Source organism: Micropterus dolomieu, linkage group LG22 (assembly GCF_021292245.1).
Source record: "Micropterus dolomieu isolate WLL.071019.BEF.003 ecotype Adirondacks linkage group LG22, ASM2129224v1, whole genome shotgun sequence".
Taxonomy (NCBI): Eukaryota; Metazoa; Chordata; class Actinopteri; order Centrarchiformes; family Centrarchidae; genus Micropterus; species Micropterus dolomieu.
In genome coordinates, this window is record NC_060171.1 from 4,106,136 (window position 1) to 4,121,041 (window position 14,906).

General features: G+C 40.5%; 1 protein-coding gene across 2 annotated transcripts in view; it reads right to left on the bottom strand.

Annotated features, from left to right (window-relative positions):
• Positions 1–13,612, bottom strand: part of cadps2 (Ca++-dependent secretion activator 2) — a 309,850-nt gene extending 296,238 nt beyond the window's left edge. For both annotated transcript variants that reach the window (XM_046036641.1, XM_046036640.1), the window contains exon 1: positions 12,939–13,612. In XM_046036641.1, the coding sequence (XP_045892597.1) occupies positions 12,939–13,277 (339 nt within the window). In that variant the 5' untranslated portion in view covers positions 13,278–13,612. The remainder of the gene's footprint in view (positions 1–12,938) is intronic.
• Between the last annotated feature and the right edge of the window lie 1,294 nt (positions 13,613–14,906).

The window sequence follows — 14,906 nt, forward strand, 5'->3', positions numbered from 1 at the left end:
ATTACATCAGTACTTTCTGCACAAACACTGAGTCCATCAGCAGTTTGAAAGTGTCTGAAGGTGAATTTCTGCTTTAAATCTACAGCAGAAAATATATTTAACTGAGAATAATTTTGTTGCAAAAACTGTTGAGTTGGACTCAGGAAGCTAACATGGAGAATAGAGGTCCTGCAATTTTAATGAGTTCTCTGCAGCTGCACAGCAGCAAAAGTCACTCTCACACACACAAAGAGTTTGTTGGACTGAAAGTTAGATATTTCAATAAACTTTATAAAAAATTACCATGTATAGACGTATAGATATATATCAAATCATCTCAGAGGTACAGATACAATCCTCCAACAGTTATCTACAAAATTCTTCTTCATCAATTCTTCATTTACATCCATGTCTCCAATTTTCTTCAACTAAGTAGGAAACAAATGTTTATTTTTTTGAATTTGGCTGGCCTGAGGGATGAATATACATTCTTCTTCAATCAGATCAATAACTGTAGCCATGACAACAAACAAACCATTTTCTGATTTAAAGAATTAAGACAAAGTTTCACATATAACAAACAAAATCAAAGCTTGATTGAAAGCCAGACTTGATTATGACATAATGTCCCATTTCTGTTCACTTGTGTCTCCTTCTCTCCTTCTCTTTCCTCCCTTCCCCTCCTCACTTCCTCTGAAGGAGAAAACACACCCTGCCGTTCTCTCCATCTTTCCTGCCAGGCATTTCCTCTTTCGGTCTCATGAGATCTTGTTTCTCTTCCAAACACAGAGACTAAAACATTGAAATTTGTATTGAAAACAACAAAAAAAGTGAAATTATTGTGTCATTATTAATCATGTTAGATATATATTGTTGTTATTGCCATCAGTAAAGTTGGAAATGTAAAAATAGGCCTAAACAGTGATTTAATTTAATATGAAAACATCAGAAGCGTATTGCAGCTTCCCAGAGTCCAAAGTAAGATCTTGGATACCAAGAGTTAAAATTCAAAGGGTATTCATTTATCTGAAAACTAGAAAACAGCAAATCCACTCATTGAAGAAACCAGTCCAGACTGAAATCTCTCAATATTATTGGTTGGTTTGCCATTGAAACTGAAAAACAACATTCACATTGCCCTCAAGATGAATGGTAATCACTCTGATGATCCTCTGACTTTCCCTCTAGTGCCACCATCAGGTCACACTTCAAATGTGTAAAATATTTAGTTTTATGACCAAATACTTGGAAAAGGAATCAACCTGTACGTTGTGCTAATTAGTATGTTAGCATGCTAATAAACTAAATTAAGATGGTTAGCATTAGGTAAAAAATTATGGTTTGGTAAAAAAATAAAAATTTGTTCAAAGTACCACTGCGTCCAAGTACAGGTTCACAACAGCTAGCATGGCTATAGTCTACGTACCTAAGACTCCGTCAATGACTTCAATGATTAATTGATAATAATAACTACTGATACATTTTCTCCCAATCAGCTAAATAATTAATCAGTATTAAAACTATTTTATGTGATTTGCTTTCTGTGATTCATATTATTGGAAAACACTTTATCCATGTAGTGATTTCGACTTCAATCGGCAATGATTCTTAGCCAGACAAATCCAATCTGTACATATTTCAGCAAGATCTATGCTTGAATCACAAGAGAACAAAGTGAAGCTTTAAGCTTTTCATTTATCACATTTGGTGATGAAAACCCTTTTTTTTTTTAAGTCATGCAGTTTAACAAATTTACTATATTTTTACAGCCCTGCTACACTATAAAAGCTAAAAACAAAAACAAACCCTGTACAGTTTTAAGCTCACTGCTCTGTACTGTACTGCTGACTGCAGAGCTTGAGCTGACTGAGGGCCGTCCTTTGCCTCGGGGGCCGAGCTGACTTGCTGTCTGATGCTCTTCATGGAGCTCCCTGCTCTGTGAGAGCCCTACTGAGACATCTTTCAGTTCTCCGAGGGAAAGAGGAGGAGGACGAGTAGGAGGAGAGGTTACATAACCCTCTGAGAAGAGCTCTGTCTCAGGGAATCTGACAGGAGAAGGAGAGATGACAAAGGAGGACGGAAGTCGCCTGCAGCAAATCCCTGGCCAAAATTCACGCCCACTGCCCCCTGAAACAAGCCCCACATCAGCAGAAGTGGCTTCTTTTAGCATAGATGGAGGAATTGATGTTGTTTGTCTTGTTTGTGTAATAAACAGCTGCCAAGGGATTAGATATGCACAGGGAGGGATGCGTGGGTCTCCACCAGGAGGGGGTTTCTGCAGTTATGGTTTCCCTGCTTGGTTTGTCAGGCGCACTTGGAAACAGGACAAAAACAGAAACACTGGGGGAAGACTGGAGGCTTCCGACATTTGAGAAGTAAGAAAACACAGTAGGTGGGAGTTTCCTCATCGGGTCACGAGAAATCTCTCTCAAATAAATAAATAAGCAAATAAATGCATAAATATTCAATCATATATTTTATCGGCTACTTAACTAGGACTACTTTAAACAGGTTCCTCTACATTTTAAAATCGGAAAAGCCTCAAGGCTGTAGCACAGAATATGCAGAGATGATGTTGAATACGAAGTCCACAAGGTCAGAGCATGTAACAGCATACATGTTTCACTCCTTCACTCAACACTGTATGAAATTCAAGACTCCACAGTTTCTGAAGCAGCAGTAGCTCCTCGTTCACCTCAGACCGAAATGACAGAAGCCAGGCAGGAAGTGCCGCAGAGCTGCAGAAAAAGAGCTCTGAAGTAACTGAGCAAAGTTTCTTTCTACTGTGGATGCGAAACCCAGTGAGGCAGTTAAACTTTTGTAGCTTCAGGCTACAATCCAGCTGTGCTGCTACCGGCCATACATTTTGGATTCTGGTGAAAAGGATCTTAATTCAACTGTCTCAGACCGCAAAAAACTGTATCTACACAGAGGGCAGATAACTGCTGTGGCTTGGCTCTTTGGAGGTTCAAACTATCAAGCATGTTGCATTTTGTTGTCTCAAAACATATCTGTCTTGTGCGCCTTAATAAAGGAATTTTAACATGATTGGTTTGGATCTCTTTGTGCTGTTTACAACGGGGGAAAAAAGAAAAACAAGATTAATATTGACTTCTCCTCTCGGGCATATGGTTTAGTCGAAGTCCTGCACAGATCAGGTCAAATTTGTAGCTTTGGAGGGAGAGCATATATCAGATCCTTTTTCATCTTGAAATGTAAATTATTTAGTAGAATTAAGAATAAACCGGAGTCACCGTGCTCTTTGGGAAATAAACATCCTTTATCTAGATGGCCTCGGGTGAAACCTGGGCTGTTTCCTTCCTCCTGTCTGATTCACAACATGTTTAATCTGCTCCTGGAAGATTTCTTCAATTCCAGACACTTGTTGGATAAAACATGAATCCAAAAACCCTCTGAGACAGAAGACAGAGTATTATGTAGTTACATACACCGTTTATTACTTTCTTGATCTTTACGACTCAGGAAGCTTTCAACAACCTCAGCCAAACCAGCTGAGAATTACAAAGCTGAGACAAGAACTCTTCTAACACTTCAAAGTCGTTGTTTTGCAGAAAGCAGACGAGACACTAGATCCTTTAAACAATAAGATGACAGGAAGCCCATTAATTCCAATATTCAAGCTTTGTAAACACGGAAAGACTGCATGTTGCACGGCTTGTTTCTCTTCCCTGAGTCTCTGCAAAAACTTCCTCGAAAGCCGCCCGGTTTATGGTCAGTCTGATTTATATCTCTACAGAGCAGACTGACGTCACTGCATTACACAAACCCCAGAAAACTTGTTAATGTTTAAATCAGCAAACTTGATATAAAATAATATCTTGCTGTAGGGAAAAGCAATGGCTAAATACTTAATGAGCTTACACCAGAGCTATAACGAAACCAGAGCAGTGCACATTTTGTTCCTTTCCTAAAATTATGATTTTATAATTAATGTTGTGGAATTTTATTTCCATAGGGGGTGCCTCCAACTCAGCTGTTTGTTTCAACACTAGTGGTTTGCAGGTGAGAATCCGGTGAGGGATAGTGTCCAAGCACCAGCCACCTCATCTGATTGGTCGGACTATTTCTTGAATATTTCTTGACTTTGCCAGGCAACCAGCAGAGACTCCAGGAGGTTACTAGTCGCATGCCAAGAAATTGTCCAGCACATAACCTCACATAAAATAGCAATGTAGTTTTTACACTTTTTTGCCGCTTAAACAAGATATGAAGCATCAATTATCAAGAGGTGATAGTGAGAAGATTTTGTTAGCTTTGGAAAAGCGGGGGAAGCAGTTTCCGATCTTTGTCCTAAACTACTTTTATATTTACTGGACAGATATGAAAGCGGTATTGAACTTCTCATCAAACTATCACCAGATGTCAGTGAGTCAGTGCATTTCCCAAAATGTCAAACTATTCCTTTAATGGTCTAAATATATGTTAAAATTGTAAACAGAATCACGCTTTGTAAGTGTATCCACCGACTGTCAACCTCAACTGAACCAGACTGGAATCTTAGTTAGTGAGGTCCAATACCCAACTCTACCATCAGACTACAACTTTTACTTTGATTTAAAAAAAAAAATATATATATATATATATATACACACACAGTACGGCCTGCAGGCCTCAAAATTTGGCAAAGCAGGCTTTTGTCCATGGCTGTAATAAAAGCGCTGATAATAATCTAGCGCTGAGACCCTGATCTGGTATCACTTTGGTTGTTGTGAGCTCACACAACAGCGAGTATAGAGAGTGTTTAAAGACCACGTTAGTGCTCTTTCAGTGTTTTTCTCAGCTACAAACTAACTTGGCTTTAAATTTCATGCTCATCATTTTCAAAATCTTTCATCAGTTTTCAAATTGGTTTCTTTCTTTCCATTGATTTCAGTTCATTCCTATGAAGAAATATTTTTTTTCTTGACCTTGGAAATAGCAGTTGACAAAAGTTGCTTCAAGGTCCATTTAGTAGCTGTCCTGGAGCTATCGATTAAATCTTTGTCTTTGTCTGAAGATGAAGTTTGCCCCAGTTGTCATGGAATTTTAGAAGAGGACTTTAATGGCTTCTTGTCCATGTGGGCTTAAAATGCTCCTCCACTTTTGATTTGAAGCTCCAGATAAGATGCTAAATAGACCATGAGGGGAGACTGTGTTCAATTTCACCATTTCTTGCAACTTCAAAGTAAAGAAAACATGTTCACCTAAAAAGGGCAACTGTTTGAGTTAAGGAGTACAATTAATGACTGACTATGTGACATCAAAAATACATTTTACTGCATCATTTCTTACAACATACAGTTATATAGATAACCAGCAAACAATCCTTGGATTTTTTTTTCACATAAAAACGTTATCATCTCTGTGTTGTCTGGGAGGTGAAACCCTGAGGTGTGAGCATCGTGGAGGCAGACATGGAACCTGCCGAAGCCTGAGTTTGTGCATGGACCGACGCTAAGCACCAGTTGCATCATTAACTCCGCCTCTAGAGCCACGATGGCCAGCAGCGATTCATGGTGACGTATCTGTGCAGTTTTATTATTAGTCTTCTATCACTTCACCTCCTAACAGCCAGGAGACTTCATTCAGTTTAGTTTGAGGGTGGGATTGACAAAGTTCTGTCACTAAAGCTTCATTTTTAGTTCTATATTGATTCGGCTGCTTGAGTTTTCTGTCACTGATAGTGAAGACGACATTAAAGCAACATTATGAATCCGTGTATGGTTCGTTCTTTCATTATTTAGTTTCAAAACCAAATCGGAAAAAACAGAAAAGGACTTGTTTTTTTAGTTTTTTCAGTTTTAAAACCAAAATGGAAAAACCTAAAACCAGACATCTGTTTTGTTTTTCTGTTTTAAACCCATAAAGGAAAACAACGGAGCTGCGTTTTGTTCCATCTTTTACCGGTGTTGCATCCCTACAACCCGTTCTCAATCCCCGACTCGACACATGATCAAGGCCTATCAGAGTTTGTAACGCACTTTAATTTTATACAAGGTTATTTCTTTTCAGATCGCATTGCATGTCATCTCAACTGTGGGGAATATGATTGTAGAAGTGACCACTATATTACAGAACCTCGAACACTCAAAATTCTACATCAGCATCCAGGAAGCATTTTGTTTTGAGCTGATCTGAAGCAGCTGGTTACCTGAGTGATCTAAGAAAATACCTGAATATGTTTATCAAGGGTTCTTTCTCGAGGGTCCGGCCAGGTTGCGACCTCCTCTCCCTCGCCCTGTACGCTCCAGCTCGCCATTCCCCTACCTTTAGCCCTACTATGGGTTGTGTTGCCAGGGGAACCGGCGCTCTGGACCCTCAGTGGTCGTTCCCTCTGGCTGGATGAAGTCTGAGCTCCTGATTTTACATAATCCTTGTGTTCCTGCAGCTGGAGGCTCTCCGCAGCTCCGCAACTTTCTAAATTATTCCATCTCACAAAGAAAATAAAGGTCAGGTGGAAACATTGCAGAAACGCTGAACGAAAATTATCCAGCATTTTAATCCGTGTATGATTCATTAATATACAGCTTGCCGAATTACCTAATAACAGTTCATGTTTGCTGTGTACCCTTGGATGTACTGACAACTATCACTGAGTTAATTTGATTAAAAACCGGAGGATCCTCAGGAAAGCGTTCAGGTTCCAGTTGCTAGTGAGTTTCAAACTGAACGTTGAGCCAATATTATATAGCTGCAGCCTCCGGTACTGCAGCTATATAATATTGTCCTGTTTTTCTAACTAAAAACCCACTTATGTTGATGTTCAAGCTCATCTTTATTACATTTAATCAGGCACCGCCGATACCCCAAGTGTATCTGCTGCAGGTTTATCAAGCGTAACACACAAAGCTAAACAAATCACTAAATATCAAAATCTATATTTTTCCATTAAAACAGAAAAACAAAACGTGTCTGTTTTTTGATTTTCCGTTTTTCCGGTTTAAAAGTGCAATTAACTTAAATATGGACAGCTGTACACATGCATTTGTTATGATTACATAACTTATAATCAAAAACTAGCAAGTCAAACACGTTGCTAACACAGGCCAACATCAAGCAAGCGCTAGAAAACAAGACATAGCAAGCCAGCTAATACGTTATTACTGACTAATCCAACAGCAAGAATATCAGAACTTAATTAGATATCTTTTCACCATAGAAACATCAAGCTAATGTACTGCTGCAACACACAGTAAACCAGTTGAGCTGTCTGTAAGATAGTTAGATTAGAAAGCTTTATTAATCCCCAATGGGGAATCTCAATTGCCACCAGATCACATCTAACAACAGAAACAGAAAAGACAACCAGTACGTGCACACAGGACAAGAAATAAAAAACAAAAATACACCCATTAAAAGCCTTCTGAAGGCAGATTAAAGTTGACAGGTTTCTACAAATGGGAGCAGCTGGAAAGTCAAAATGAGAAATATTGATTTAAAGAAAAAAAAAAAAACACAACAATCCGTTTTATTCACTCAGCCACTAAATGTCTTAAAGACACTGTGGAGCGGACGGTCTACCTGATCTATGACGTTATTTAGTTTGGCGCTTGTTCTCATTTCTATAACCTCCAGTGAGTCAGGGGCAAGGCCAATCACAGAGCCAGCTTTTTTAATCAACTTATTGATCCTATTTTTATCGTCTATAGTAATGCCGCCTCTCCAGTAGAGCACAGCATAAAAAAGAACATTGGCTATAGTGCCTTTATGAAAAGTATAAAGCAGGTTTCTCCTTACATCAAAGGATCGTCATGGCGCTATGGTCATAGCGTTGACTGGGACTTCTTGAAAACAGCGTTTGTGTTTTTCATCCAGTGTAGTTTACTATCTTGGCAAACACTGAGATATTTATAGGATTGGACAATTTCAATTTGCTGATGTTTGATGACCACAGGAAGAAACTCCTCCTCCTTCCTCCTCCTAAATTATCAGCTCTTTTGTCTTCCCAACATTTAGTTTTACGAAGTTTGACTCAAATCAGTTCTCAAAGGATGACCAACAAACAAACACCATTATTAAATCTAATATCTGCAGTTGATGTGGTGGTGTCAGTTCATGTGACATCCTCTGAAATGTGTTCATAACTTTGAAAAATGTACAGCAAGCAGTTCAAACAAATTAAGGATGTAACGATTCTCCAAATAGGGCAGAAATGTACGTCATATCAATAAGAATATTTTTCCAATATTCAGTGTTTGTTGGGTGGGCCATCCAGGTATATTAACGGCTGACAAACACAGAGAGAGATGTTATCTGGTGGCCTATTACGTTACAAGACTCGGACACGGTAAAGCAACAGTGAACACACCAGTGCGGATGAGATAAGGTACCACTTGTGTTTTTATCTTTTTAATAGGCTTCGTCATAAACAAGCCTCCTCTACATGTGGCGCACCTGCTGCTGTGAAAACAGAAAAATCCTAAAGACACGTTCTGTCAGCCGTGATATCACGTTGGTTCTGTGTCTTTTCAGGCACTTTGCAAAACATACTGGTGATAGAGAAAGTAAACATAGCAGACACATACATGAAGAGAGAAACAGAAGAGGCCGACGTGTTTGCAGTAAGAGACCAGAGGTGTGGGTGTGTGTGTGTTCATGAGAGTGTGGTGAAAAGAGAAAGGGAGAAGATGTTAAGTTGTGCAAAGAGAGGCGCCACTCAATCAGCTGACTGCCTCTCTCTCTCTCTCGCTACGTTTCCGCCTCCCATCCAGATTAAAACGGCGAATCCGAAGATGTTTGTTAGTTAACGCTGCTGACCCCGCGGGCAACAACGGAGGACTTTATAAAACGAAGACACAGACACTCACATTTGGCTTTCTGATTCGGAAAAAACGCGATGCTACTGACTGTTTTAGTTTCTGTACTTTTATTACAATATTTTGTACTGTGTAAATAACACTTAGCCTACAAGTAGCCCTACAGTGCAGGTCGCTGTATTGACTTTGCGACGACTCCCAGTCTGTTTTCCGCCGCCACAGTTTGTACTCCCATGTTACTTTCAGTAACAGTTCCAGCTCATAGTCGGTCCAGGAAAAAAAATACCTGGTGTGGTTATTTGTCTGTATTACTGTCTTCTTTCGGCAAATCTTCTGCAACTGCGGAGTAGACCATCTGCTTCGTGTTTACACCGGCATGCCCAGTGTATGTGAATGCTAGGTGTGTCTTTTCAGTTGTTTTAATATGGATGGAGATCAACTGTGATACGCAGTTAAAATGCTGCTGTGGACGGAGATCGTAGAAGATTATAAAGCTGTTTAAAAACCGTAGTAGTGTGGATATAGCCTAAGATTACCCCACTCCTCTCTCTACCCCTCTCACGGCAACCCTCCTGCTTTCCCCTGGATTCTCCCGTATCCTCCCGTTTAAATGTTTCCCCGTATATCTCCCATACTGAAATAATATTAGGCCTATACTAGTGGTAAACCATATTAAATTTTAATGAGTATAGCAACTATACATAATATTAACGATATACTAACAGTATAATATGGAATTAACTTTGTAGGCTGCTTTTGTTTATTTAAATTTCCCTTATTTTGAGCTTTCCAGAACAAAAAGGCTACTTCAGAGTTCATCGCTGACTCAGGATGCCTGTGCTTCTTTATCTCTATACTTTATCATCTGTTAATTTTAATACTTAATACATTGTTTTTAGGACTAATTAAATAAATACACATTATACTGTATAATGCTATATGATAGGCTTCAAATAGACCCAGTGACCGGTATCGACCAATACTGCTTTCAGCAATCGTGATCGGTAATCGGCCAAGAAAATCCTCATAGGAGCACCTCTATAAAAATCCTTCAACTAATTTTTTGCTTGGAAGAATTGGTTGGATGTTGGACAACAGGAATCTGTCAAACAAGAACACAATATGCTACTTTCATCATAATATGATAAGCCCAACTCCACAACAGGTACAGCAGAGGTATTCAAATTGAGATCTTATAGGGGTGGGAATCACCAGAGGCCCCACGATACGATATTATCACGATACTTCCGTCACGATACGATTTTATTGCGATTTTAAACATATATTATCTTTTTCCCAACTTCAAATTTCGTCCCCAAAGGAAAAAAATTTTTCTAGTGGACTGAAAAGGCAATTTTATTAGTGCCAAAAGACAAACTTCTCATGTACAATTCATATAATAAAAGATCGATACTTGACGTTCGTGTTACGATACGATATTGCCTTGCAAAATATCGCGATACTATCCTGTATCGATTTTTTCCCCCCACCCCTGGTTCCTTTTGGGACTGCCTGGCTGAAAAATTTGATTAAAATATTTTTCTTCAGTTAAATTCTAACAAAATAAAGAAATCTAGAACGATTCATTGAGTAACTCGATTATTAAAAAGCTACGGATGATTGTTATTGTTGCATAACGCTGTGGACAAGTGAAGACAATGCGATTTGATGGCACATGCGTTTGTTGTTATTGTTTGTACTGTATTAGACAGCTGATCCCGGTACTGGGGGCACCAAGCAAAAGTATTTATGTGATTACTCGATAAAATAAATCGGTAGAATAATAAATTATTAAAACAATCGATAGCTGCGGCCCTAGAGAAATCCATGTTGTTGGACCCCAACATATCACAAACCAAATACTGCCAGCTCCAGGTCACCTGTCACAACATATCAAGCCTGGTGCGAGACATCTTGGTGTCTTCTTTGATAACAATTGTTTGTTGTTTGTTTTGAGCAACGTATCACTAAGTTTGTCCAGTCGTGTTTTTTTAATCACCTCAAAAATATTGCTAAAATAATTTTTTCCATTTTAAATTCTACAGATGCAGAAACAGCTTACATGCTTTAATTTCCTCTCGTCTTGATTATTGCAACAGCCTCTTTTCTAGTCTTAATTAGAAAACCTTGAAACGACCACACACTGTACAGAACTCAAATGCTGGCCTTTTTCTGTTTTTCTACTTCTTCTTTTTATCCTGCAAATCTTAATGTTTTTATTTCCTTGTAATTATTTATTTTTTATTTTGGCCCTCTTGTACCTTTTTCATTCATTGTGGTATTTTATTTCATCTTTCTCTGTGCGTGAAGCACTCTGTACTTTGTTTTGATAAGTGCTCTATAAATAAAGTTTATTATTATTATTAAAACTGTAAAGCACATGCAGGTACTATTGATGGTGCAGTATAAGCAGTAGCTTTATGTGTGATTATGTTGCTGCAGCCTACCAACAGAGTAGAACAGAAAATTATAATGTGAATCAGTCATGTCAATAGGTCAACATTGGAGCATCCTTTGTCTCAACACTGGCTGTTCTCAGATCGGCTTTCTGACACAGTTTGCACCTCAGTTTTCCCTCTAAAAATCCACTCCTGCCAATGATCCGTTATCCTGCGTGTTTCATTGATTTCTCCATCCTGCAGTGATCTAGAGCAGTCTGCTGGGCAAGAGTCAGGGGATTCAAACTGGCAACCCACCACACAGAGACTCACTCACTTCCACCTCCCACCAGGGAGTACTGCAACATGAGAAACTCTGCTTCCTCTATGAGACAACAAATCGATGCCACGTTCTCCAATCGTGTAATGAATTCACACTCTGTTTGTTTAGGAATCAACACAGGGAGGAGCACGACTTCCAGCATCAGCTGGAGTGAACATAAAAACTCAGTAAGAGGCCGATTTCTCCTGCTGGATCTGAAGTTTTTGTCTCATTAACGTAACATGGGTTTAACATTCTGAACTTACACTTGTGCACAAATAAACTCCCACGTCTGCCTTCTGTCAGAGCGGATTCATCACTCACACACACACACATACGCTGAATAAGAACGCCTCGCCTGCATAGTGAAATTAAACACCAGGAGACACTCATTAACAAGCTTCCCAGCGGGACCGGAGACCATGGGGGGTTTTCAGTCAGAACTGGCTTCCCTGCTTGTTTCATTAGTGAGAGCTCGCAGGTCCAGGCTGCCCTCCAGCAATTCACGAATGCATTCATCTGAATCTAACGTGAACAAACTCATGGAAAGCTATTCACCAAATCAGCTAAATGGCCACTGACTGTGGTGCAGCAAAGCTTCAATGCATTCTGCAATACAACCTAGCAAAAGCAAAGACAGAAACACTTCAGACTGAATGCACAGTCAGCCTCCCCTTTAGCATAAAATAAAGCTTCCTGTATCACATGGACAGATCTGCCCCCATGTATGGTGCAGGGATTGTTATATCATCCTCAATGAAACTATTTTAATGTTGCAGGACATTTTAAGGTGAGGAATCCCCACAAAGTGTTTTCATGTATTGATGTTTGCATTTAAAAAGGGTTACAGCACAAATACAGATTATACTGCATTAAAGGTAAACAAAGTGGCTATTTAAATACATTTTTCTGTAATGCGGATGGCTTACTGAGATGGCATTTTACCCAACTTTCAGATCAATAAAACTGCAAAGAGCATGTGGTAAAAACTAAAAACTTCTCTGGACTGCCTTTACCATCTGATTCCTTTTGGATGTCTTTCTATGCAAGGTTGACACCAAGCTGATACACGAAGCACAAACGAGTGAAAGATCTAACAATAAACAAGTCAAGTGGATGTTAAATTCGGCTTTCATTTCATATAGATACTATGTGAGGCTTGTTTAAGAAATATTTCAAATTTAACAGCTGGATCACAATGGGGGGGCGTCGCACTGCAGGGAGTATTTTGGTTGGGCAACGATGTGGAAGCAACAGGAGAATCGAAGATAAAAAGAAACAATTTTGTTGAAATTAGTGATGCGTGGTGGTCGAAATAAATGCCGAATTAAATGTCAGCTCCATATGATTCCAAAAAGATTAGGACATTTGTTTATCGTTATAAATATTTAGTCAGATAAGAAAGTCAGCTTTAACTTGGCAGTTTTTTTTAATAGAAGTTTGGTGGCAGGTCCCTCCGTACTAGACAACAGGTGCTTGTTTCAGTGTGCGGCGCAGACTCACCTTCTGCTGCCGCCGGGCCATGTCGGTGGGCTGCTTGGCGTTGAACGGGTAGGCTATGCACCGCAGGACGAACACATAAATCTGCAGTTTAATTTTCCTCTCCTCTTCCTCCTTCTGGATCCGCTCGCGCTCCTTCCTCTCTTCCTCTTCACCTGTGGCGTTGCTGTCTTTAGCACCTTTGCCGGGGGCACCTCCAGGTGCGGCGGGCTGCCGCTGCTGGCCTCCCGCACGGTTACCCCGTTTCCCCGACGAGGACGCAGCCGGTTTCCGCGGAGCCTCCTGAACAACTTCTGGGTCGGACTCCCCGCCGGTGTCTTCGCTGGAGGACGGGTCCAGCATGGTTCACTGCGGTCCAGACCCACAGAGCCGAAGAAAGAGAGAAACAACTGTTAAAAGCTTTACTTTGTTTGTTTTAGTCGACGTGGCATTAACGGCTGCACTTTCCCAAACGGCGGTTTCCCCGGCTGCGGTCGCTGGTGTGTTTGGAGCCGTAGGTTTTTGGAGTGGGGGGGTGGTGGTGGGTGGAGTTTTAACGTTAATATTTGGAGGTCGTCGCCGCGTGCGCTTCGTTCCGTCGCACCGGGGAGACTCTGTAACTGTGACTGCTGGAATGGCAGCGCGCGCTCGTCGCCACAGCCTGCAGCACAGAGCTCGCGCGCTCTGTGACTGGGCGCTCCGGCACACAGGTGAGCAACCTGTAGCTGCAACCAGAGATGGGAGAAGAACAGCGAAGAGGTCTCACTCTGTCTGGGTTTCAACAACCACAAAACTCACGGAACACTCAAACCACAACCACACGTCTAAAGAAAGCTGATCCTTAAACCAATAGGCTACTTTGACATTTAACATATAGCTAAATGTCCAATTGACAAGATGTAAATAATAATAATAATAGGCCTAATAGAATAATAAAGAACAGGTGTGCAATATGGCAGTTTGGGCAGTGATATATAAAATATGCAGGCCTGAACACAGTACTGTAAGGGGGGCATAAGAGTGGGGGGGTGTGAGGTTTTGGTCCCGATGGACCTGTCTAAAACTGTTTGTGTCCGGGGTGGGAGGGTTCAGCCACAATCTTTCCTGCTGGCCTCAGAGTCCTGGAGGAGAACAGGTCCTGGAGGATGGTAGATTGCAGCCAAACACCTTCTCTGCAGAGCGAACGATAGTCTACCCTGCAGACTGCTCTTTTCCTTGGCAGTGGCAGCAGCGCACCAGATGGTGATGGAGGAGGTGAGGATGGACTCGATGATGGCGGTGTAGAAGTGCGCCTTCAGTGTCTGTGACAGGTCGAACTTCCTCAGCTGCTGGGTGTTGATGGTGTCCAGAGAAGATCTAGCTACCACTCTTCACTTAGCCTCATGCGACTGGTATCGATCTTCTTATCCAAGTCTGCCCAGGAGAGCATCTGTGTTTCCCAAAACATTAAACTTTTTTTTTTTTTTCTTAAAAGAGTTTTATCATATCAAACTAAATTTTTGATACTGTTCGTGGCTGACGTTTCTTCTACTTTTGCCATCAAATGTAGCCTAGACTATCTACATTCATTGGTCCACAAATTGTCAATGGCGGAGTCAGTCAGTCATCAGGGCTGGATTCAACAGCTGGTCTTCGGCATTTAGAAGAGAATAAGTTGTTTGCGTTGGAAAAAGTAGGGCCTATGGCTACAAGGATTTATAAAGATGTGCTTTTATTTAGGCTATATAGCCTACAATTACAAATATCGAAATGGAAGTGCCTTCATAGAATCATTTGATTGGATAGATTCCTGTGGTGCCAGTTCAGGTGACAATAAAACATAGGGCCTACTATTTCTTTAAAATCACAGGCTGCTCTCTTCAGATTGTCCGATCATCTGTATAGTTTTACATTCACCACTGCAAGACTGTGAGTCTCAGCACACTGTCTGTGATAGTTAAGTTCAAAAGCGCACAGTGAAGATGAACGCCCACTTCTGCATGTCAGGAGGGG